Source organism: Nannospalax galili, unplaced genomic scaffold (genome assembly GCF_000622305.1).
Source record: "Nannospalax galili isolate Female #2095 unplaced genomic scaffold, S.galili_v1.0 scaffold677, whole genome shotgun sequence".
Classification (NCBI taxonomy): domain Eukaryota; kingdom Metazoa; phylum Chordata; class Mammalia; order Rodentia; family Spalacidae; genus Nannospalax; species Nannospalax galili.
In genome coordinates, this window is record NW_008339584.1 from 420,594 (window position 1) to 447,474 (window position 26,881).

The window sequence follows — 26,881 nt, forward strand, 5'->3', positions numbered from 1 at the left end:
AATGATCTTCAATCATTAAAAACAGTATAGAATAATAAAGCTGGATCTATTATAGTAAACTCATAGCTAGCTGTAGGGGGGAAAAAGCGAGCATATATACCTCAAAAGATATACCATTTTAAAATGGGGGCTAAGAGAGGTTATATGCCTGGAATCCTAACTGCTCAGGAGGCCTCAGCATTTTGAGTTAGAGGCCAAGCCTTGTCAATTTAGCAAGACCTTGTTTCAAATAACTAAAATCTTATGAATGGTAAAATTTAAACTAGAACAACTAGAATGTAAAGGAAAATACTTTGGAATTAAATGACTAACATTTATATTCTATGAATTGTTAAACTGCCTTAAAGTCCAATGCTTTTCTGTTACTGTGTATGGATATAATAAATGTTATAAATATCTGATAAACACTTTGAATGCTGACACTTCTGGGGTTGAATTGAGAGGAAAACACAGACACACCACTTAAAATGAGTTTCACTGGATTCTTACAATGTGCAGTTTAAACTGAATGTCATACACATTTCTGTTCTGTATAGCAATTAAACCACAAACTACCGGACCCACCTTAGTTGGGAGTGATACAACTGAGAGAGATTAGCTATATGTATTTGAAAATATTAATACTCAAAATTTAGTTTTTATTTGTTTTGAACTGAGCTATATTCCCAGCCAAGACTTAGTTCTAATAGAGTACTTCATGATCCAAGGTAAGCATGCAAAGAATACCTGTAAATGTTTTTTTCTGAATGTATTCCTAACATTTTTTAACTCTATGATTTTGATTTTGTCTTGAGTCCGGCATAAATGCTGGTTTGCATGAGTTCAAGAACTAAGAACAAAAGAACAGATACAGATCAATATTCTTGATTATCAGCTTTTAAGTCTTATGTTTACAGAAGTAACAATAGGTAATAGTTACACAGGGTATTTACTCTAGGATCAAACTCTTTAGGTTTTTATACACTTTAATCCTCACAATCCTACCCTTTGAGGTAGACATGAGAATAAGGCACACATGCTAGTTCACATAGCTATTAAGCAGCAAAGCCAGGATTCAAACACAAGCAACCTGGCTTTAAGAGCCCATGCTCTTGAGCACTATGTTATGGTGCCCCTTAAAAATTAGCATAAAAAATGGGCAGGATTAATTGTAGTGGGTACTTGATTTTTCAAGAACTGTAAATTATAAAAGGGAAACTAAAGGAAAACAAGTTTCAAAATGCGATATATAACAGAAGGACCACAGTGGCTAGCCACATTTGCTTCAGAGAAGAGTCTAATTTTATGCAGAAGGAATACACAATTTATATGGATAGGTATCATGCCATGAAAGTGTAAGAGGGACTACTGGGCAGAGGGAGGAATGAAGGGGTAAGAAAGTGATAGGAGCATGAACAGAACAAAGTAGATTACATGTATGAAATTGCAGAAGTTCATTTTCTATAATAAATGTTTTTTTAAGTAGAAATCTCAAGCTGACCATAGTGGCTCATACCTGTAACCCAGTATTTGGAGGCAGGATGACCAAGAGTTCAAGATAACCCTCAGCTACATAGCAAATACAAGGCTAATCTGAGTTACATGAGACCCTATCTCAAGGCCCACTCCCAAACCCCCACAATCCCAAGGGCCCATTATATTTCTATTATCAAGGACAAAACAAAAAGTTTATTGAACATGGTCTTTGCCCTTTGCCCTCCACTTTTGTTTTCTTAAAACCTGAACAGTAAATAAGATCAAATACTTAGATAGTGAAACAATGATTTTTACATTTTTATTTTATGTATGAGTGTTTATGTGTATGAATGTTTTGCGTGCATGTACATCATGTGCATACAATGCCCTCAGAGATCAGAAGAGGGCATCCCCTGGAATGGGAGGTAGAACAGTGTAGCTGTTCAGAACCTGGGTATTCTGCAAGAGCAGCCAGTGCTCTTAACTGTTGAGCCATGTCCCCAGCCCCTGAAACACTAATTGTTAAAAATTAGTATCTTTAAACTCGAGACTAATTAAAAGTGAGCTTGGCCATGGGTGGAGGAAGAGAACAGACCTGTAATGTTTTCTAAAATTCTCATAAAGAAAACACAAGAAAAGCCATTAAATTTTTTTTCTTGACATATTCTGTAAATTTTGGTTAGCAGATATACTATCAGGCCCCAAACATGCAATTTATCCTATATATTGTGAACGAGCAGCCATGTGACCAAAATATACTAAATAACACTGTATCTTCTCCCAAAACAGAGGTTAAGAATTAAGAAGATATATGAAGTAAATTCTTGAATTTAGTTCAATTTTACTTAAGCTTATGATAAGCCTATTTGAAGCCTAAAGCAATGAGCTTAGGTAAGTCTTTTTTTGTCTTTTTGAGACAGGTGTAGCCCCAGCTGACCTGTAATTCTCTATGTAGACCAGGCTGGCCTTGAACTCACAGATATCCACCTGCCTCTGTCTCCCAAGTGCTGGGATTAAAGGCGTGAGCTACCACACCCAGCATAGCTTAAGTAGTAAGTCTTAATTGGAACCCTGAAAGCTAGATTTACTCGCTACATATTATCTTCATGCTAGAATTCTCAGAATCAGAGATAAAAATACAGTTTTTTTCTTGATGGAGGTTTTATAGGGAGAAAAATATCATTTCAGTCTTTATAATAAGGTTAATAAAGGTTCAATTCAGACATACACTTTGGTCATTTTAGTTTTATCATATCTAAAACATTCTTATAAAACAAGTATCTGTTCAAAGATAGATTACCTTTCAAGCACATGCAGAAAATACAAAAATAATTAAATTTGGTAAAAAGGAAATGTTAAAACTGCCTGAATTTGAAAGTAGTGTTAGTGTATATTAAATATCTTTAGGGACAGCTGCTCCCCAGAAAGCTTGTTCTTCTGTTTGGATGAGAGCTATTCAATGTGGACCTAATTCATACGCACCCTTAAAGTGCTCATTTCCCTGCCTAGCACTCCCAAAAGTCCTCTTAGTCCCACTCTCAAAGAAGCATAATTCTGAACTTTTAGAGGTTTTTGGAGATTTTCCTTCTATAGGGTTAAAAAAAAAACAAAAAAAAAAAACACTTTAAAAATTACAAGTTTAGACATCAATCTTCTTAATGGTACATACTGCTTCAAAATATGAGGTCAAAATGAAACTAAATGTTGTACATTTAATTTTCACTAAGATGCCAACTTTTAAATGTAGAAATAGAAAATATAGTGTAAAAAAAAAGAGTATTACCTGCCTCAAATATAAGATCAGTGAGTATTAAACAGGAACAACAATATGGCAACAAAAATAGAATTTGTACATTTGCCCAAACTGAATTAACTATTTCTTTGAGTCCAGGTAAATGGTTTCATATCAACAACTGCTACCTCATGACTTTAACTTTTCAAACACTAAAGGGGACACGTCTATTCATAGACTTCTTTTTTTTTTCCCCCGGGTCTTTTTGAGACAAGGTCTCCCCATAGCACCAGCTGGCCTTGAACTCATAGACATCCGCCTGCCTCTGCCTCTGCCTCCCGAGTGTGCCACCACGCCCGGCCTTCATAGACTTCTTAACTAAAGCATATGGTGATTTGTAAATAGTTTACTTCTGTATTTGGTATCTAACCACCAAATATATATACCTCAAAACTGTCCATGTGACCCTACAAACCTCTTCAGAAGCAATATCTAGCACGTATCTTAAGACATGAATTGTACATCAACATATATACATATATATATATATATAATCTTGATAATATGAAAGAAGAGTCCCAAATAGTTTTTATACTGCTAACATTTAAAAAAAAAACAACTTATCATCAGCTCCGTTTCCTGAAAATTCAGTTGAGGTAACCTCTGCAAATCTCTGCTCCACATTTGCATTCAGTTCGGACCCTTTTTTTGGCAGGGCTGAGGTCAATAGAATCTGAAGATAATTCTCCAGAACCTGAATGTATAGAAAAAGAAACAAGAGGTAAGACATTTTCAAATAGGGTTGGGGCTAAAGGGAGACCCTGTATCAAAAAAATAAAAAAGTAGAGAAATAAATAATACAAAAAATAAAAATAAAGAAGAAAAAAAAAGATACTTTCAAATAGGGGCTGGAGAGAAGGCTCAATGGCTAAGCATGCTTACTGCCCTTCCAGAGGACGAGAGTTCAGTTCCTAGCACCAGTGTTGGGTAGCTCACAACTGACTATCATTGCAGCTCCTTTGCCCTCTTCTGGCCTCTGTAGGCACCCAAACGCATTTGCTCAAACACATAATATACATAATTAAAAATAATCTTTTTTTTAAAAAAAGATACTTTAGAATGAATTTAAATTTTTCTGCTAGTTTTAAAGTTGCTAGCAATGGTTCTTACTTACCCAATACCATGAGAGTACTCATGGGGTAACTGCCTAAGAAATTGTTTTGTATTTATGAGATAATTCATTGAGTTGTCTTGAAGGATGGTGTGGGCTAATAACTGGTAAAGCATATTACTGTCATCTGTATATATGAGAATATATATCCAACATGATGAGCTCACTGAGAAAATCCAATGCACATTCTTTTCATGCATTACTAAGAGCACAAATGAGGATGTTCTCAGCAAAAGAAAACATGAATAATCACAATACAGCAAATCTAATCAAGTGGTTTTGGGGGGGGGGGGGATTTTTTTGGAGAAGGGGCTCCCATTGAGACAGGGTCTCCCTGTAGCCGCAGCTGACCTGGATTCGCTATGGAGACCAGACTGGCCTCGATCTCACAGAGATCCATCTGCCTCTGCCTCCTGAGTGCTGGGACTAAAGGCATGTGCCACCATGCCTGGCCTAATCAAGTGTTTTAAAAAGCCAGCTTCAAGGGGCTGGAGAGATGGCTCAGTGGTTAAGAGCACTCCTATTTGTATAGAGGACACGGGTTCAGTTCCCAGTACCCACATGATGGTTAACAACCATCCATAACTCCAGTTCTGGGAGAATCTGATGCCCTCTTCTGACCTCTGCATGACATGGGTGCACTTACATACATTCAGGCAGTACACTCATATACAAAATAAAAATAAAAAAACATTTTTAAAAAGCCAGCTTCAAAAATGAATAAAGTTTATATGTAATTGAAATATTTTTCAATTTTGTGAATATATATATTAGTAAAATTTTAAAAACTGTAGGCTTATAATTTTTATTAGTACAAGTAATATTGACCAAAGATGTTATCAGCTTCCAAAATGGAAGTTCTGAAGAGAGTCAGCATCAATGTGATTCAGAAGAAAGAGCATCTCCCAGCTTAGGTAAGGCAGACCTAGGCTCCAGCTTCAGCTGTCAAATGAGCTTTAGACTTTAAGATGACAAAGTCTTACACCCTCAATTTCTTTCATTTTTAAAGTTTTCTTTTTTTTAATTAACATACAGAGTAATGGGCTTCATTATTTTCAAATATACTTCATGTTGATCCTCCTCCCACAAATTTCATTCACTTTCAATGTTAGTTTGGTTCATGATCTAAAGACTTATCTTGACTGTCATAGTGAAACGAACACCAATGAAACTGCTTGAAACCATACCTTTCATTTGATAATCAAAAGTCAGCTCTTCTCCGGCCTCTATTGTTCTAGTGGAAAATAATGCTATTCTGGGAAGACGAGTATCAAGGTTATCAACGAAAACACTAAACACCTGAAGATTTGGGTCACACTAAAAAGGAACAGTAAGATTTGTTTAAGTAAAACTGATTTGAAAGAGCTTGTCTGCATGCCATATAAAATATAAAACCTTTCATCTCCCAGGGTATTCATTTTTTAAGTGGTATGGCAAACTACACTGCTTCCTATGGCATGCACATTCAAAAACACCATTTTCATGCATAAAAAATTTTATAGACATACATAAAAGAACAGAACAAATCTACAAGTATCCACTATATGGTTTCTACAATTAACACTTTGTCAATCTCATTTATCCAGTCTTAACTATTTTTTTCTGAAAAATTTTTAACTCAAGTTCCATTCATAACATGGCCATTCCACTCTCCACTATTTCCGTAAGGCACATAAAGCATATAAAGAACTGGAATTATTTTAAAATCAAATCAGCACCATGGAATTCAAATTTTATAGTGCATTGTTTCATTGCTTAAACTTTTATTTGGAATTGTTCAACATTTTGAGTTTATGCAAGAAGAGACCTAGTGAATTACACCAAGAAACCGAAATAGGTATTTAATTGTCCTTGAATGGGATATATGTACTGGGGAGTAAAGTTGGCCCTCTGTATCTGGGGACTCAAACAATCCTAACTATGGATTATAAGAGTATTTAAAGAAAAAAAATCACACTTGTACTGAACATGTATAGACTGATGCTTTTGCCCTATTCCCTAAACAAGACAACTAGTACATTGTATTAGTTATAAGTAATTTGTAGATAATTTAAAGTATGAGAGGATATATAGGCTTTATGTCTCAATTGTATATAAGGAACTTCAAGGATTTTGGTACTTGTAGGGGGTATCCTTTGGGACACTGAAGAATGACTGTATCTCAAATTTATCATTAAAAAATTATTTTAAAAAATATATAAATCAGACAACTAAAAAGGGAGTTAATCACACAAGCAGTTTCTTGGTAAGCAATTCACCAGACATTTGAACATGGTCATATCCCTATAAGATCAGCTACATGACATACTCCACGGTATATTTTTCCTTATTATCTGTCACCTTACTGGGCTTACTATCCAGAACTTAGCAAGTGCCCAATAATTATTACCTTCCCTTATTTTTTGAAAATTAGAAAGTACAAGATTCTGGAGTACAGTTCTAGGGGTTGGATAGATGGTCAGCAGTTAAGAGCACTTGCTATTCTTGCAGAAGAATCAAGTTCATTTCCCAATACCCACATCAGGTGTCACACAACCACCTGTAACTCTGGCTCCAGAAAAACCAATAGCCTCTGGCCTCTGATGGTACCTCCCAACTCAAGCACATAAACACACACACACACACACACACACACACACACTTTTTAAAGATTACAGTTACAGTTATAATCTAAGTTCTTTCAAACAAATTAAAAATACTAATTTATAATTTAGAAAAATAATCCTAAATGCTTCAATATTCTATAAATTTTATTTTAAAACATTAACATGCCTACATTTACAAAAAAAGGTAATCTTCCCCACATAGAAAGGGGGAAATGGGTAGCAGGCCCCAACCCTAGCCAAGGAATTATTGGCAAATGATTACTGTGGGGTGAAGAAGAGTAGACCTTCTTTAAGGAAGTGATTCTAGACAGGCTGACTAGACTCCAGTAGATAAACTTGCACCAAGGGACACCTAGATAGAAATGCTTGACTGGATGGGACTTAGATTATATGACAAAATACCTGAAATCTGGTGGGGGGAGGCTATGGGAAGTGGGAAGGGGGGGTATCTAAATTTGATTAAGATGTATTATAGGAAATGCACAAAAAGTCAATAAAAGTATTAAAAATGAAAAAAGTTACTTTTAGCTATATAGTAATCTTCCCATATTCATGGGAGCACAGGTCCTCAGTGGATGCCTAAAACTGCCACAGTACCAAATCTTATATATGCTAGGTTTTTGTCTTATACAAAAGACACAGTAAGAGATCAACTACTATTAAAATCCAAGTATCAAAAGAAGTTTTGTGAGTGGTGTCTCTATGAAAATGTCTTGCTATTCTTTCACCTTATTACTTAGGGGAAAACATTAATAAGTACAAATTGTTAACATTACTACTCTTGTGCTCCTTAAAATAAGGGTCACCTGAACAAAAGTAATACTATGACAGCTGATCTGATAACCTGGTGAGCCAGTAAGCAGTTATCCAGTGACATACGCAGTATGCATGCACTGGACAAAGGGATGGCTCTTCTCCCCAGAAGAGTGGGTTTTGAGGACAGGCGACTTCAGCTGCTAATCAGAACAGCAAACAATTTAAAACTTAGAAATAATTATTTCCAGAATTTTCCACTGGATATTCTGGACTGCAGCTACCTGGATAACTGCAGCTACGTAAAGTAAAAAGTGTGATACCAGGAAGGGCTACCACACATTTTAAAATTTAGTGCTGTTACCTTCCAGGAGGTATCTTTGTGGTGATTCTTAATTTTACTTAACTCTCCTGCTTATAATTCCCCCTCTTCTGCTATGAAGCTAACACCTACCTTATAAAGTTATTGAAAAGTTTAAATGAAGTGACATGTAAAGACTCTCGCAAAACATGATAGCTGTTAAGCACCTCAATAATACAGCAATATCATGACAATGGGAGGCCCTTATATGAAAACATTTTGAACTGATATCATAAAGATAATTATCTTTCAGTTATGGAAAAGTCATTAAAAAGAGTACTAAGTTGAATTCTTTGTCTTATCTATGAGTATTTCTTACACTGTGATTCACAAAATGAGACACATTTCCATATCGAGCTGCATCCACTGTGAATTCATCAGATTCGTAGTCCAGATCAAAGAGATAGGTGATCCCTTTGTTGTCATATAACTGCCCTCGTCTTTCAGCCTCTTCACTTGTGATTACCTAAGGAGAAAAGACAAAAAGCAAATCCCTTATAGTTCTGTGAGTTTTTTTGAAGCAGGGTCTCATTATGCTGCCCAGGCTGTTCTGAAACTTCTAGGATCAAATGATCTTTCTACCTTAACCTCCCAAGTGGCTGCACTACAGGTAACATTGTATTTAGCAAAACCATATAATATGCTGGGAATATAGCTCAGCGGTAGAGCACTTGCCTAGCATGTGTGAGGCCCCAAGTTCAATGCTCAGTACTGCATAAATAAATAAGGACTATTTTCAAAAAACATAGAATGTTGTGTAGGTACCACTGAACTAAAGAAACATTATTCATAACTTTATTACTATATTGAGACTTAAGAATAGTTAAACAGAAATTCAAGTATCATCTCAAAGCAAACATTCATACAAACTAAAAGCTAGATGGAAAAAGGTACAAAAAGATGGAGGGAAAATGATGGGACAGAAGAATGACTAAGAATAAAATCTGCAATGAGCTAAAATACTGCATTACTTTCATTATAATTAGGCTGTTCAAAAGCTATATACCCATAGCTCTACATAATAAAAAGGACTACTACATTTACATGTATATATTCTAAATAAGCTCTAAGGGCATATTTTCCTATAATCAGTAAAAAAGAAAAAAAAGTAAATTTTTTGGTTATGTAACAGCAGAGAATTTGAAAAACTGAAATATGAAATTAACTGTACGGAAAGCTGTTTTTTAGAACAGATACGCAGGAAATGCTTCAACTCAAAATCATCATCCAGGGGCTAGGGATGTAGTGCAGTGGCACAGCCAGCCTGCATCAAGCACTGGCTAGGTTCTACCCCACCACTACCAGAGGAAATAAATATGTTATCTACAGTTCTGTTCTTATGAGCACAGCTTGATCATCAGCTCAGCTCAAGAAACCAAAAGTACCCAGAGACTCATATTCTCAACCAAATCTGGCTGATGAATTGTTAAAAAAGGCAATATGCTTACATAAGACCTAGTGTCTTGATAGTGCTTTATTATAATCTGCCACTGTCTGGACTATATAAGGATCAGAATTCTCAATGAACACAGATTATAGGTGATCCAGCTCCAAAGAAGAAACATCAGATGTGACAATCCCAGATATGCAGCCATACCCATCCTTCTATCCAGAGCTTAACCCATCATTCAGTTTGAAGCAGTGTGGTGCAGTGAAGAATACCCATTTTGGAGTTTTAAATCCTGGCTCTTCTTTACTTCAATGTGACCTATGTGACCCTGGGCAAGTTCCTCCATTTCTCTATGCCTCAGTTTCTTCATTTGTAATATGGGAGATAACAGTACTACTTCAGAGTTGAGGATTAGTAAATTAATAAGGTGCTTAGAGTCTTTGGCACATAAATACTACTTTAATATTTATGTACATGATGTTTATAAAAATATGTTACTTGGTTATTTAGAGAATGGTCTGCACTTCAAAGTGGCTGAGTTTTAGGTAAGATTTTTGGATTCAATAAATATATTTTATAGTAAAGCACATTCTACCCAATAACATCTCTCATGTTGATACAAAGAAGTTCTAAATTTGTAAATAAAAGAAACAACCACATTGTGCCAAATTAATGAAGTAAATTGTAATTTCAAGGTTTCAAAGTCAGCATGTGTTTAGGACTAATTTTTTTCTTAGGACGTTTGTATAAAGTATATTTTAAATATGGACATGCATAACAGATGGAGATTATTAGAGTTCCAGAACTGGTCAAACACAGAGAAACAGTGTCTGTGAGACACTTAACCCTAAGCAACACATCTTCAATACAACCTCTACACATAGGATAAATGTATCTCTCACCTCTCACCAGAGAAGTTTCTTTATGCAGCAGATGGTGGTTAACACAGAAACTCACAACTGGCCAATGTGCAGAGAACAAGAGGCTGCAGAGTGCTTATCTCTGAAATAGGACACCTATTCCAAACTTCTGCCTCCCAAGGCTCAGTGATCATTGCGGAAGAGGAGGTGGAAAGATTGTAAGAGCCAGAGGGGGTAGATGACCACAAGGAAACAGTCTTCCAGACAGCTGGTCAGTTACTCATATGAACTAACAGCAATGGTGACAGCATGCACAAGTCCTAAATAAGCTCAAAAGAAACAAAATCCCAGCGTAGACGGGGAATTGGTTAAGAAATCCCAACCCAACCTAATTGATGGCTGCTGGGCATGGGAAAAACAGTATCTTACAGGGCTGGGAGTCTTGGTGGGCCCAGTGCATGGACTCACACTGAAGGATATTTGGGGACATAAATCACTCTATAGGCCATATTGTGTGTGTGTGTGTGTGTAAGACAGTACATTAAACTAGGCAGAAAGCAATGGGGGGAGATGCGGACAGAGGAGGGGATCTAAATATCACCAAACTATATTGTATGAAAATCACAAAAATTCCATAAAAAATATGTATGTGCTTTGTTCAATGCCTATGAATGTTTGTTGAAAGGCAACTATTAACTTTATATATTTTTTCTCATATAAAGTTTACATTTCTAATTGTGCCAGTGAATCTTTCTCTGAAACCTGAAAATGAATTTCTACATATCTGCAAATGATATCAAAATGTATCAAGTATTTACATTAATAAGGTAGAAAGATAACTTTTAAAAAGTGTAAACCTATATGCATGTCATCTTCTACAGGATGAATTTAATATACCTCTCCAACATACTCCATGACAAAACTCATTCTTTTAATCTTCACAAGGGTTTTTACACCCCATCCACAGCCATTGCTAGTTCGAAAGATGCAGAGTGAATATTGTGTGCCTTTTTGTACTATCCTATTGGGACAGTCAGGTCCACATTGGCACCTTGAGTTGCATTCATAGATTGGAGTGCCAGGTTGGATTCTAATTTGTTGGTTCTTATTATAAGCTAAAACAACTCCAGCTTCAGCAGGACGACACTTCTCAAAGAAGCAATTTGTATACGAACAACCAAAGGTAGCTTCGTTGTCTAAGCTGATCCCAGGAGCTGGCTTGTATTCATTAATGTAGTAGAAATCTGAAGGCGGGCCCTCCAAGTCAACAGTATTTTCCACAAATATCATTCCTTTATGACTCTTTCTTCTGTTGAGGTCATCTTGCCATCTCTGCAGAGCTATTCTTTGTTTAGCTTTCTTTACAATGTACTCAGCAATGGCAGGTCTCAAAGTTTTGTTATTATTGTCTTTTGGAATTATTGCGTTGCCTTTCTTTACCCGAGATAAATAATTATGCTTGTCATTAGAGAACTGCTGAAGTAGTAATGGACACTTCAGATTTTTCAAGGGTTCCCACGTATTTGTAGAATCTGGCCATCCTTTCCATTTTACAAGATAATATTCCATATCCTTAAAATATAAAAGAAAAGGCAAATCAGATGACAGTCTGTATTTATAATTATTAGTAAGCTACCATTATAATTTCTCTTAATAGCTCAGAATACATAAAAAGTCACAACTTTCTAGCAGATAAAGTATAAATCACATAAACAAAACTTTTTAAAATACAGAATTTAGTAGGGAATGCCATTTGGCAACAGGTTAAAGAATCTCATCTAAAGAAGGATAAAGGCACTGAAATTTATGACTATTTTAAATTAGATCAAAGAAAAAGTATTTACCTCAATCATGGAAACAGATGGTCGGAAAGCTAACATTAGGCTAGTGGCTCACGTGGCTAGTATAGTTGTGGGCATTTTCTATGGTAACGTAATGTCCACTGGACATGTAAGAACTTACATTCCTCAAAGTCATGGGCATACATCTCTTACTTGTTCTAAAGATGAGCTGCACAAGGTAAACACTGATAGGCACATGTAGCTATCGAGAACTTAATAATTTGACTAGTCCCAAAAGAGATATACTTAAAGCATAATACACACTGCATTTCAAGGATGTAGGTACAAAATAAAGCAAAATAATCTTTACCTTTAAAAAAAATAGTGACTGTGTGTTGAAATATTTTACAGATATTGGATTAAGTATGATTGAAAGCAATTACTACTTTGTTTTTGAAATTTTAGTTTAATGTGGTTACTAGGAAAGTTTAAAATGATACCTGCAGCTCATTTTATACATTTCTATTGGACAATAATATCTTAGTGAATGGTGACCTTATTTAGATCCACCCATGACTAGATTAAGTAGTAGGCATAAAAGACACCAAAGATCACATATTTTATCCCCTAGCATGCTTCTGGCCCTATCTGAAATCCCCTTTTTACACCCTAGTGACTTGACTCTTTTCTTTCCTTAAGGTCAGTCAATGCTATGTTCATTAAGTTTCTCCTTTAAAAGGCAGTTAAATATATATAGTGAGTAAATTCTGAAGTACACTCTTTCAATAATCACTTTGTCTTAGAATAACTAGCATATACTTACATGCCCTACAGTAACCTAAGCTCATAAAATGCTCTTGAATAGGAAAGTGACTAAAATTTACTTGCTTTAGCTTTTTAACATTACATTTATTTATTTGTGTATGAATATGTATAGGTAAGTACTTGTGGAGCACATGCCATGGCACAGATGTACAGGTCACAACTTGCAGGAGTTGGTCTTCTTCCACCAGGTGGGTCCCAAGGATTGAACTCAAGTTATCAGGCTTGGTGGCAAGTGCCTTCACCTGCTGAGCCATTTTGCTGGTCCACTGTTTTTTAATTGTCATTTTAACTCATAGATACTGAAAAAACTTACTAGTTAGGACAAATGTGCTTTACTCTGAAAATTTTAGTAACATTTTTATTAGAAAGTAAGGATGCACATGATGGTTGTTTTAACATCTATCATTTCTAACCCCACCACAATATGGAGGTTCAAACTCAAGAGTCTCACCTGTGCCATGTAAGCATTATTGCATTATCACCGAGTTATAATCTCAGCTCCAATCCATAATTTATTAATGACAAATGACCTAAGTTTGCTAACATATAACTGGCCTGAAGAACAGTTACACATCCACCAGTGAACTTATTTTATCCTCATGATCAGTATCTTAATGTTTTATTATGTTCTACTCAATAATCAGTAATTCTCATTAAAAGAATTCTACTTCATTTTGAAAACTGATCAAAATATTTTTTCTTGTATGTTTAATGGCAATCTCAGCATCTATACAAAAACTGTATTTACACAGAATTATATTGTAGTTCTATGGGGGGTGGGTGGGAGGGGGACACTAGTTATACACCAAAGTATAGCGAATGGAGCCTCACTATGGCCATCCTTCCTCCAGTGAGGTAATGATAATCTGGGATTGTTGGCAGCAGGTCTACTTGCACTGAAGTAGACATGGGATCCAAGTAACATTGTCTTAACTCATCTACTCCCCTTTAATTCTCAAGTCTCTTATACTTTTCTAACACAGAAGAAAACAATGCAACCCTGATCCTTTTACTGCCAGAAAAAAAAACTGACTTTGACAAAATAGTATGGAAATGTTAATATTCTATTTCTGGTGTGTACATTTGTTTTTCACTTTGCAAGCATATTTTATTTTTAAAATTTTAAAATAATATTTCCATTTTGAAAAATAAGACAAATAAAAGCTAAAAAGTTAAGTCTTTTTTATCGGTATCTTATTCTAATATGTAATCCACTTCTGATTATCTACAGAAATGGAAATATAGTGGTAAAAGCAATCCATAAATTACTCCTATGTAATTTGTAATACATTTAGTGATTTTTTTTCTTAAATAACATTTCCTCCATTGTAGCTGGCATGAATTAAACACACTCCTATTTTCATATTTATAATTATGTGACAGTTTGACTCCTAAGAGGTATGATAGAACTCACATGCCTTTAGGTGTAAAATCCCATTGGGAAAAGAAGGCAGAATGTGAAACAAATAGGAATATAAGACAATTCAGTTTTACATGCCAAAATAACAAAACCAATATTACTAAGATATAAAGAGGGAACTCAATATAGGTCAGGTAATTAGAAAAGCAGAGAAATCAGAAAAAGCTATACTATAAAAGACAGAATTTTCTGTGTATGAACCATGGGAGGCATGGTGAAAAGCAAAAGCAAAAGCTTTGGCTTTCATGAAAATATCCAGAAAACAGTTAAGAGATACGTTTGTCCTGTTTTAAAGTTCAGAATGTTTAGTAGAGATTAATAAAACTGTAATGTAAATTCCAAGAGCGAATTTTGGACAACCCTAAACACTTACCTGAATTATTAGAACTTTATTGTTGGGTCAATCCAATACTTCTTAAAAGTTTTTAGAAACCATGGCCTTTCTGTTGAGAGCGTTATTAATACATACACATTTAACTCCACTTTACAATCTTATTAATTTCCAAAACAATGTATCCTTCCATCTTCATCTATTCCGACCTCTTACACAGCAGCCATTGTTACCATTCCTTAGGTTTCAAAGCAATGATTTCTCTTATTCTTGTCCCCTTTCTGCTTTCTTACTAGGATGGCTTCTTTTCTTCCTAACCTAACCAGACAGATCGCAAGACTCTGTCCTTGGGTCATTCTCACATTAACAAGTGCTTATCCTTTTTGAGAATCTGACAAAAGCTATGGACATTCCATAACAAATGTCACATATACAACTCTTTGGGTAACTCCAGGACATTTGAATTCCAGCTCTAAATGCTTACTACCCCAGTGATTTAAACAATTTTATGCTGATGATTCCCAAAACTTTACCTGCAACTCATATAGCCAACAGCCTACTGATGCCCAACCTGTTCTTAGAGCAATCTATGTTCATGGAATTCACCACTGCCTTTCCTAAACAGATTTCTGTATGACTTATCAAGGTAAAGCTTATCAAGCTACTCTTACACAAGCTGCCAATCCTAATTCCTTCTCCTTAATCCAATCCAATCCAATCAAGTTTCCATAGAGATGAGGTTCTTCCTACCCATCTCTATTATAAAAGCTTTAGTTAATTTTGTCCCTTAATCATTTCTGGACTATCACAGCAATCTCCAAGATGGTTTCCTTGCCTCCAAACTGGTAACACTCTAATCTATCCTCCACAATGAAAGTGTAAGGTTTATATTATATTTTTTTTAAAAAAGAAGATGGAAGCTGGAGAGATGGCTCAGCAGTTAAGAGCACTGGCTGCTCTGGCAGAGGACCCAGGTTCAGTTCCCAGCACACACATGGCAGCTAACAATCATCTATAACTCCAGTTCCAAAGGATTTGATGCCCTCCTCTGGCCTCCATGACCACTTGCATGCACAGGTGCACTTACAGGCAGGCAGGCAAAAATATTCATACACATAAAATAAAAATAAAAATAAAAATGATGGGGCAGGGGTATGCCTTAAGTGTTAGAGTCCTTGTTCAAGGCCTTGGGGTCCAGTTCCAGCAATACAAAATAAACAACCCCAAATTCAGTAGAAAGTGGTTGTTCACTTCTGTATCCCAGCTACTCCAGAGACTAAGGATCACTTGGGCTCACAAATTCTAGATCAATCTAGGCAACATAGGAAGACTACACTTAAAAAATAAAATGCTGGGCCAGCAAGATGGCTTAGTAGGTAATGGTGCACCTGCCAGAAGGCCTAACAACCTGAGTTTAAGCCCTGGGACTCACACGGTAGAAGAAGAAAACCAACTCCCACCAGCTGTCCTCTGACCTCTATATATGCAAGCTAGGGCATGTACCCCCCCCAACACAAAATATATAAATGTTTAAAAAGATCATTAACAAGTTTGGTCCCTGCCCTTCTGGCTTCATCTCCCCTCTAACCCCACTCACTGTATTCGCTAACCACACTGAATTCCTGCTTATAGCTGAGCACAGCAGATCACTTTTACTTCCCTACTGCTTTGCTCACAGTTTTCCAGTTACAGTGGCTTTGTCATCTGCCTGCCCTTTGCTTAGAGCTCATTTCAGTCTCATATGTAGATAAATCTAGTCATCTTTTTTTAAAATTTTTTTAAATTTTTATTTTATGTGTATACGTGTATTGCCTGCATGTAGGTAAGTGCACCTGTGTCGTGCAATGCCCACGGAGGTCAGAAGAGGCTGTTGGATCCCCTGGGATTGGAGTTACGGACAGTCGTTATCTGCCACGTGGATACTGGGATTTGAACCTGGGTCTTCTGCAAGAACATTCAGTGTTCTTAATCGCTGAGCCATCTCCAGCCCCATAGTCTTTTTTTTTTTTTTAAACTGTATGCACTCTTGAGGAGGCCAGAAGAGGGCATTGCATCCCTTGGAAATGGAGTTACAGGCAGCTGTGAGCCACCATGTGGGTGCTAGGAACCAAACCTGTATCCTATATAAGAACATTAAGCTGCACTGGCTGCTCTTGCAGAGACCCAGGCTCGATTCCCAGCACACACATGGCAGCTAACAACCATTTGTAACTCCCGTTCCAGAGGATCTGACACTCTCTTCTGACCTCCACAGGTATTACATGACACAGATGCATTTACATGCATGCAGGTAATACATTCATGCACATCAAAAAAAAAAAAAAAAAAAAAAAAAAAAAAAAAAAAAAAATAAAAACCAGTAAAGCACTCTTAACCAGTGAGGTAAGTCTCCAGCTTCCCCTTTTTACCTTTTAAAACAGTTCAAGGATCAACTGTTTCATAAAGTCCTCCTTGACTCTCTTGCTCAGGAACCGATCATTTCCAATTTATGCTTCCATTTCTAATTTAAATTATAAGCAATTCCTATTTCTTCATAGCCTCAAAACAAGCATAACTGCCACCACCTTAAATTTTGACTGTTTCTGAATGTGCAGCGAAAATATTACTAGAACATATGTAACATAAAAATCAAAACAGTATATGAATTTTTAAAAGAAATACAAGTTGTTTAGCTTATCCAAGAGACAATAATTTGTGGTTTCTCAATGTGTTTAACTTTCTACAGCTAATACATGGTAGCAAATTCCAAAACGATTAGGTGTGTAAATGAAAACAGAGGACAAGGACATTTTCTATATTTCCATTGCTTATTTTTTTCTGCCCATTTTGAGATAACCATCACATTCAGTATCTGATAGCTTGAATGTGACTATGAAAATTGCAGTGGCACTATGTGATACAGCTGAGAACTAGTATAATCAATAGTCACCAGCCTTCAGTAACTGGCAGAAAGGAAATTCTGTTCTAGACCCTGCACTGAAATAAACAACCCATGCAACCACAGGAAAGTCCTAAGAGCTCTACCTTTATAATCTTTAAATTTGGGGTTACCGTTAAATGATTTCTATGTTATTCTAGTTTTGTTTTGTTTTTTTTGTTTGTTTTTCTTTTTGTCTTTTTGAGACAGGGTCTCCCTGTAGCCCCAGTTGACCTGGAACTCACTATGTAGACCAGGCTGGCCTTGAACTCAGAGATCCACCTGCCTCTGCCCCCCAAGTGCTGGGACTAAGGGCGTATGCCACCATGCCCAGTTCAATTTCTATGTTATTCTAATTCTTCAAAAAACCACTTTAGATACAATCTGTCTTTTAGAAATATTAATCTAATGTTAGATGCAGACTATTCTGTTTGTGCCAGGTAGTATTGCTGATTCTAGTCAAGCAGAGCCTATATACGCTAAGAAATTTACTAAGGGAGAAATCCCATCAGTGTGCATGGCAGCTCCTGTTCTTCCCTGGAAAGTCTGCTCAGTACCCAGTTTTATCCTAATTTATTCTGTAGGAAGGAGTGACATGGCAAGAACACTGCTGTAGAAAAGTCATCTGGCACTTGAGACAAAGACCACTGTAGTTCACACCTTTAAAGTTCAATCTGACCTGCGAGTGACATTAGATAGCATTTTTTCCATTCCTAAGCTGGTTACTTCAGACTTCTCTGTTCAAGGTCTCTATCCCAGAGCAGAACTAGGTCATAGGGTGATTTCAGCATTATGGCCTTTTTAAACATTAAAAAACACATATGCATAACTCAATGGTTTAAACAAATTTAAAACTGTAAACACCATTATACCCTACACTGTCCTCTTTTTTTCAAAGTAAGATGCTTGTAAGAACTGTCTATACCACCTGACTCTTACACCTGCAGCTTAATCTTTAATTATCCTTTTGGCTCTTTTATTCATGCCAGCACAGGAACTACTCACAGGGCATCAAAGGCCCTTCAACTGCTAACTTTGTGTGTTTTTACAGCTCTTTGATCCACTGTTCTGTACTTTCTTTTCTTCTGGCTTCCATTATTTACTCCTCCAGAGTTACCTTTCTTTGCCAGGCGTGGTGATGCTTACTTTTAATCCCAGCAAGCAGATCTCTGTGAGGTTGAGGCCAGCCTGGTCTACATAGCGAGCTGGGGCTACAGAAGACCCTGTCTCAAAAAAAAAAGTCTCACTAGCAGTTATTCCTCCGAGTCAGTCAGTCAGCCTTAATTCTTCAGGATTCCTCATTTAGTGCTTGTTCTCTTCTTACATCTGCTGAAGACGACTGCAGCACCTTCTCACTCTATCCGCGCAGAACATTAACAGCCAGGGTGATGTTCTCTTGCTGTGCCACTGCTGCCTTAAACTATGACACAGCTTATTGCCCTAAAGATGAAGCCCAAAGTCCTTTGGTCTGTAAGGAGTTGCACTTCCTAGATCCTGCCCATCCTTCTAACCTCATCTCACTCTTTTGGACCGTATTGTACTGGTACGTTCTGTTTCTTGAATAAGTCAGGCTGTCTTCTGTATAAAGACCCACACCCCTACTTCATCTTTTCATTCTTTATGTTTAAAACATCAGTTCCTCATAGATACCTGCCCAGTCTCTTCAGGATTAGATCCTGCTGTTACAGTAGCACTCACCTTAACTATAATTACTTTGCACAGGGACTTAGTACTCTGTCCTAAGAATTCTCATCTCACTTAAAAAATAAGCTCTGTATTATAAGTGATCATATCCCCAGTAGAAACCACCAAGGAAGAGCTTACCTACAGAGCAACTACAAAATGAGAAGGGGACAGACCCTTTAAGTCACATGCACTTCAAGGGACGGGTACATAAGAAGCAAAGACATTCCAGAACAACATTAAAAACACAGATGGGGGCTGGAGAGATGACTCAGCAGTTTAGAGCACTGGTTGTTCCTGCAGAAGACCCAGGTTTGAATCCTAGCACCCACATGGCCATTAACAACTGTCTGTAACTCCAGTTCCAGGGGATCCGACAGCCTCTTCTGTCCTCCGCGGGCATTGCATGACATGGGTGCACTTACCTACATGCAGGCAATACACGCATACACATAAAACTAATTTAAAAAAAAATAGATGGAAGGAGCTCAGAGATGATCCAACAGTTAAGAGTACTTGCTAGTCTTGCAGAGGACCAGGGTTCAGTTCCCTGCACCTACATTGGCAGCTCACAACTGTCTGTAACTCTAGGCACACACATTCATGCAGGCAAAACACTCATATACATGTTAAGTTGCTAAAGATCACAAAACTAGTAAATGACAAGAGCCAGAATTTGAACCTAGGCAGTCTTGCATAGACAAGACAGTTTCAAAGAATAGGATGTCAACAATATTAAATATGGCAAAGTAATATAGTAAGATTTGAAGTCTTCCAATTAGAATAAAATGGGTTAAGAAGTTAATATAAAGTAAAAACCTTCAGGATAGAAGAAAAATTATTCAATTATATATGACGGGATTTATATGCAGAATATATAAATATAATTAAATAATTAAAAGACAACACGACTTTTAAAAATGAGCACATGAGGAGGGAGCTGGGGAGATGGAAGCTCTTACTATGCAAACATGAGGGCCTGAGTTCAAATCCCCAGTACCCACATAAAAAGCTGGGCATGAGCCATGGTGCACGCCTTTAATCCCAGCACTCAGAAAGCAGAGGCACATTGATCTCTGTGAGTTACTTGGTGGGATGGGGTTAGAGACATACAGATTCTGGGAGCTTGCTGGCCATCCAGCCTAGCCTAAACAGGAATCATCTGGTTCAGTGAGAGATCCTGTCTAAAAAGAATAAAGCTGAGAGCAACAGAGGAAGACAATCTGTCTTCCTTTGGCCTCCGCATGTGTCCATATGAGCACACACAGCCACACACCCATGTGCATGCAATACTCAGACACAATAAAATTAAAATTTAAAAATAGGCAAATTATCTGAATTAATCGTTTCACCACAGCAGATACAAATATTCAATAAGAACATGAAAAAAGATGCTGGACATCACTAACCACTAGAGAAATACAAAGAAAGCCACAATGAAATGTACTTCACATTCACTAGAATGTGTCTACGTCCACACACTTACATGTTCATGACAGCACTACTTACAGGAGCACCCAAAGGGAAACAACCCAAATGTCTATCACATGATAAATAAGATGTATCTACAAAATGTAACATCATTTGGCAATAAAAAGGGATGTACTGATGCATACTAACACACACATGAGCCTTAAAAACATTATCTAAAAATTGAGCCTAGTGGTACAGGTACCTAAGGCAAGGAGAGAATCTCAAGTTCAAGGCCTTCGTGGGCCTCAGAGCGAGCTCAAGAATAGCCTGGGCAATTTGGTAAGACTTCTAATAAAGGGATGGAGATACTCATGTGAAAGGATCTCAGTTTAATTCCCAATAGTCCAAAATAAACAAACAAAACCCCCACTATTCTAAGTGAGTGAAGCCAATCACAGAAACAAAACAAAAATCCATATACATGTGATTCTCCTTATAGAAAATATCCAAGAGAAATGGGATGAGTCAGTTGGTAAGAGCACTTGCAAACAGCACAAGCATGAAGGCCTGAGTTCAGATCCCAGCACTCATATTAAAAGCCAGGTGAGGATTCATGCCATCTGTAAGCCCGGTGCAATGGGGGCAGATACAGGATAATCATTGGAGCGTGCTGGCTGCCAGCCTACCTCCACAGCTAGAAACTAGATGTCTCAAAGAAATAAGGCAATGATAGAACAGAACACCCCAAATCCTCCACTGATATACACAAACACACGTGCACAAATCACAGAGCGGGGGGGGGGGGGGGGGGGGGGGGGGGGGGGGAGGGAGAGAGAGAGAGAGAGAGAGAGAGAGAGAGAGAGAGAGAGGCAGAAATGGCCAAAGAGGCAAATCTACAGACAGAAAAAAAAAAAAATTAGCAGTTGCTTAAGGCAGGCAATTGAGATTTGAAAGGGAAGGGTTGGGAGATTTGGAGATTCTTTGTAAGAAAATAAAAAAAACTTCTAAAATTGACTGAATACACTAAGATTTGAACAATACACTTTATTTTTTATTCTGTATATGAGTGTTTAGCCTGCACATGAGTGGACCATAAGCATGCAATGACTGTGGAGGTCCGAAGAGGGTACTGGATTCCCCTAGAACTGGAGTTATAGGCAGTTGTTAGCTACCATGTGGGTACTGGGAACCAAACCTGGGTCTTCTGGAAGAGCATCCAGAACTCTTTAGCTGCTGAGCCATTTCTACAACCCCTTCAACTGTACACTTTATATCTCAATAAAGGTATTCAAAATTAGTGGAAAGTAAAGTGGAAGGAAAACATGTGAGTGGAGAGGGAAGCCAAAGGTTTCTAAAGGTTAGTTAGGGAAAATCTGAATGTTTACTGACTGAGATAAATGAGTGACAAAAAGCTTCCTTTAAAAACTTTTTTTTGGTCTTTTTGAGACAGGGTCTCCCTGTAGCTCCAGTTGTCCTGGAATTCAGTATGCCTCTGCCTACCAAGTGCTGGGACTAACTAAAGGTATGTGCCACCACATTCCCACTTTTAAAAACTTTTTTATAACTTTTGAGAAAGAGTCTAAGTAGCCCAGGTTGGGGTTGAATCCTCCTGTTTCAGCCTCCACAGTGGCTGGGATTACAGGTCTATGCCACCAGGCAGTTTAGAACTCTATTTTAATAGAACCAATACATATGCTTATATGACAGTCTCAACTCGACTGGAGAAGCCACGGCTTGTAAACCAAGATGGCATATGATTAGGTGGGTTTAGGAGTGGAAGGGTGCTGAGGATGTTGGTAAAAATGCTGGACTAAAATCCCACTGAGCAGGGAAGCAATAATACCAAAGGAATACAGACATTTCAAACAAAGAAAGAGATTTAATGAAGGACTGAGGAGAAAAGGGAAAATGATCAAAGCAGGATTCCTGATTCATTTATCTGAAAAAAACTGAGATCGATGACCAGCTCCAGAGGAAGGCTATGGGTACATGAATTACTGGAAAACACAGGTATAAGGTTAAGATCAAAGGAGTTTCTTAGAAGAACTCATTTTTAAGATGAATAAAGGGAAGCTCAGAGCAATTAAGTTGCTAAAGTTGTACGGTACCGAACGGTGGATTGAAAGAACTCTGAAATCCAGTCTGTTTTATTCTACCACAGAACCTCTTAATATGTGGTTTGACACAATGGCAGGAAATAAAATGGTGTTGCTTCTTGAGAACCTTAAGTAACACTAAAGTTGGCTTGAAACTTCAGATTCCTTTCAGGTAACTATGGGGAAATATAATCCAGCCACATGAGTGACAGGAAAAGTCCATCTGAGATCAAACATTTGCTCTGGTAATCCACATGGAGATGATCAAGTGTTGGATGCAGAATGGTACCAACACCCTAAATATCCTAATGCCAGAACATTTTATATTGCAAAATCCTCTCAGTGTTATGTAGCAAAACAGATGATAGAAGAGAGTTCTGCTTATTTTTAAGGCTCTTTTTATGTTACAGATATACGAAATACTGAAGTGTGAATAGGTCTCTTAAGGGGCTAGACATTTGCCTTACCTTTACTACCTTGTAGTCACACAAGTATTCCACCTCATAATTGTTTAGATTCCTTTTGTTGATTCCAATGGATTTACATGTGAGCTTTTCTTTTCTACATAATTCCTGAAGAGTATCAAGTGAACCTAGGCAAGGCACACACCAGGCTACAATAAGAAAATAAAATTCTTTACTAAGAAAATAGCTAAGTTAAAACAAAAAGAGAAACTTAAAAAAACTCTCAACTGACAATTTTATAGTCTAAAAATCTGAAAAGAAAAACTTTCTTTTGTTTAAGAAAAAGTTAAGCGATAAAGAACTATTTTGGCAAATTAGTTTTCCTGGACTTTCTCATGATTTCTAGCCTTTGTTCTAGAAACAATGGTTAATTTCTAATAAGCCCCTTAAAATGTTTTATGTCTAAGCTTTCTTAAGATTGCATATAAATGCAAAGGTAAAAAGGTAATTTTTTTTGCTTTTCCATTATGTGCTACACAGAATTGTTATATTAATAAAACAGATCTCTAGGACATATTGTTAGAAATATATCTAAAATATATTTTAAAACACAATCAAAATGAAAAAGTAACTTTTTTAAAAAATTGGAAATAAAAATCTCACTGAAATATAGTTCTGTAATTACAGAACCATGTCCCACTTTTCCCATTTTTGAATACTGTGTGAAATTTTAACATTTGTTTATGGTGAAACATATTAACAGGATGCTTAACACAAGAATTAAAAATTTTCAGTGGAGAGTACAGTGAGCTTTGCATTTTTTTCAAACCAAGAGTTACAAAACAGAATATTCAATTTAAATAATCCATAAACCAAAGTTGAAAATCAGACATATTAATAATCTTACAGAAGCCAGGAACTGTGTTCTATACTTAATTTAAAATACTACACTAGAAAAATGTAATAAATCTCATTTTAAGGTTAGTGTCACGATAAACACTAGATGGATCAAATGTCCTCCGCTCTACACTTTAGGTGGGCCACCAAACAACACAACTTTAGGTCCCAATCCTTCTGATTGTCAGATTCACAAAAAAAGCCCCATGGGGGTTGGTGAAGACTGAGGTTACCAAATAAAGTGTATCATTAACTCAAGCTTTATTTGGTAGTTCTCCAAAGCAGGGGCAAAATGCTCCGTTCTGAGATAATTTTCAGGACAAGGAACAGAACTGCTCTAACTTTACTACACCCCTTCTTCATCCTCCCCAATCATGGAGGAACTCCATTACACTTACTCTCCATCACTCTAGTCACTGGAAAGGACTTATAAATTCTGATACAAGGGGGCTGCAGAGATGGCTCAGTGGTTAAGAACACTGGCTGTTCTTGCAGAAGAACCAGGTTCGAATCCCAGCCCACATGGCAGCTAATAACTGTCCGTAACTCCAGTCCCAGGGGATCCGACAGCCTCTTCCGTTCACCGCAGGCATTGCATGACACAGTGCACTTACCTACATGCAGGCAGTACGTTCATACACGTAAAATAAAATAGTTAAAAAAAAAATTCTTATACAAAAAAAAGCCAACTATTTTCCTTGAAATTTTTTTGGGAAGGGCTGGAGAGATGGCTCAGTTGTTAAGAACACCGACTGCTCTTGCAGAAGACCTGGGTTCAATTTCTAGCACCCACATGGTGGCTAAAAAAGGTCTGTTAACTCCAGTTCCAGGGGATCTAATGCTCTCTTGTGAGCTCCTTGGGCACTGCACGACAGATGCACTCACCTACATGCAGGCAATACACCCATATACATAAAATTTAAAAAATAATAAAGTTTTAAAAAATTTGCAGGAGGCGGGAGAGATTATCCAGTGGTTAAGAGCACTGGCTGCTCTGGCAGCGCACCAGGGATCAGCTCCCAGCACCCACATACAGCTAACAACCATCCCTAACTCCAGTTCCAGAGGACTTGATGCCCTCTTCTGGCATCCACTGGCATTGCACACACAGGTGCACTTACATGCAGGCAAACACTCACACACAAAAAATAAAAACAAATTAAAACAAAAACCTGAATACAATGATTGCTTTGGAGTACTGTCTTGGGTGTAAGATTGCTGTAAAAATGTCTCATGAATGACTTCTACCAAAAATCTTGACTTTTTGTATGAAATTAAACTTATTATCCTGATCATATGCAATGGAGATTCCTCTTGCTTATTCACCCAATGTGTTTGCCATTTTCCCATTCTGGAAGGCAGCTATGCTCACCACTATACCACCAACGCATATCATTTTCCCATTTTGACACCTACAAAAATACAACCTACAATGGAGGGTGGTATTGAACGTGGTGCTGAATATGACCTGCCTGTATATATGTATGAAAATGTCATAATGAAAGTGATTGTATAATTAATATTCATTAAAAAGACCACCCTCAAGGAGCTGGCGAGGGCTCTGCTCTTGGAGAGGACCAGGTTTGCATTCACATGGCAGCTAACAATCATCTGTAACTGCGGGTCCAGGGGATCTGACGCCCTCTTCTGGTTCCTGCAGGAATTGCATGCATGTGTTGCACTTTCATGCAGGTAAACTTACATACATGAAATAAAAATGCTTTTAGAAATAAAAATTAAAACCTAAACAGAAATGTAATTTTGAGCATTTCTGAATATTAAGATAATATGCATTTTATGTATCAAGCACTTGGAGTAAAAATTCCACAGCCCCTAATAACAGGGCGGAAAATCGTTAACCACGTTACTTTATGGCACGAGAACTATAAAATCCTTCCACGAGTTCATACAACGCGTGCCATGCTTCAAGGAAGCAAAGTTAAAGGATAATCAAGTCGCCCTCCGAAAGAAGGAAAGCAAGCTGGAGAAGCACCGTCCATTCCTCAGTGCTTTCCAAGTTCCAGGATTTGAAAGGGCGCGCAAGACAAGCGCACGCACGGGACGCCGTCCTCCCTCCAGCATCCCCGGGCATCCCTAGCAAGTTCCAGGGCCCTGAAAGTTGCCGGCAGGGCCACGGTGCAGACCCCGCTTTCGGGGGCGACTCCAGAGGGTGTCCGGCCAGCTCACGTGCGCGCCCGGCCCGCGGGAGCACCCCCGAGGGTCCAACCGCAGCCGTACCCGGACCCACCGGGCCTCGCTGGGGCTGGACGATCTCGGCAGCCAGCGCGGCGGGCCGTCCACGCGCGGGAACCGGAGCCTAGTAGCCGGTCCGCAGCGCCGGCACCCGCTAGGCCCGGGCCTCGGGAGCGTGCGCCCTGCGCAGCCGGAGGCCCGGGACACCGCGCTCCTTCCTGCCTCACCTCTGCGCGCCTCGGCTCCGGCCGCCGCCATCTTGCAGAGCTTTCATTCAAACTGGCGCGGTCTGACTGAATAGTTCAGCTGGCCCTCACGCCCCGCCCCCGCGGGCCCGCGCCGGGGCTCGCTGAGAGGCTGGACCCACAGAGCGACCTGACGTCAGCGGAGGCAGCCCCCGGCCGCCGCGGCCAGTGCGCCTGGGCGGCGAGGCGGGGCGGGGCGTGCCTCTCCGTGGTTCCAGAGACTGGGCCCGGTTTCCGTGCGCCGCTCTTTGAAGTCGCTTCGCCGAGGTACTGGTTCACTCTGCGCTCAGACTCGTGCTGTGCAGTTCAACCCTCCCACCCCTGTTCTTCAGCCTCCTGCGCCCAGCC

At 38.2% G+C, this 26,881-nt stretch overlaps 1 protein-coding gene across 3 annotated transcripts; it reads right to left on the reverse strand.

Annotated features, from left to right (window-relative positions):
* Positions 1 to 3,463: 3,463 nt before the first annotated feature.
* On the reverse strand, positions 3,464 to 26,611 carry Suv39h2 (suppressor of variegation 3-9 homolog 2). Of its 3 annotated transcripts, none has more exons than XM_029564141.1 (6): positions 26,516 to 26,611; positions 23,262 to 23,407; positions 11,226 to 11,900; positions 8,398 to 8,544; positions 5,546 to 5,675; positions 3,464 to 3,941 (listed from the first exon to the last, which is right to left on the reverse strand). In XM_029564141.1, the coding sequence occupies exons 1-6, from the start codon at positions 26,544 to 26,546 to the stop codon at positions 3,835 to 3,837; spliced, it is 1,236 nt and encodes a 411-aa protein (XP_029420001.1). In that variant the 5' UTR covers positions 26,547 to 26,611; the 3' UTR covers positions 3,464 to 3,834. The 3 variants fall into 3 exon arrangements, with proteins under 3 accessions (XP_029420001.1, XP_008832561.1, XP_008832560.1); XM_008834339.3 differs by lacking the exon at positions 26,516 to 26,611 and adding an exon at positions 26,334 to 26,362; XM_008834338.3 differs by lacking the exon at positions 23,262 to 23,407 and having other exon boundaries at positions 26,516 to 26,580.
* Positions 26,612 to 26,881: the final 270 nt, after the last annotated feature.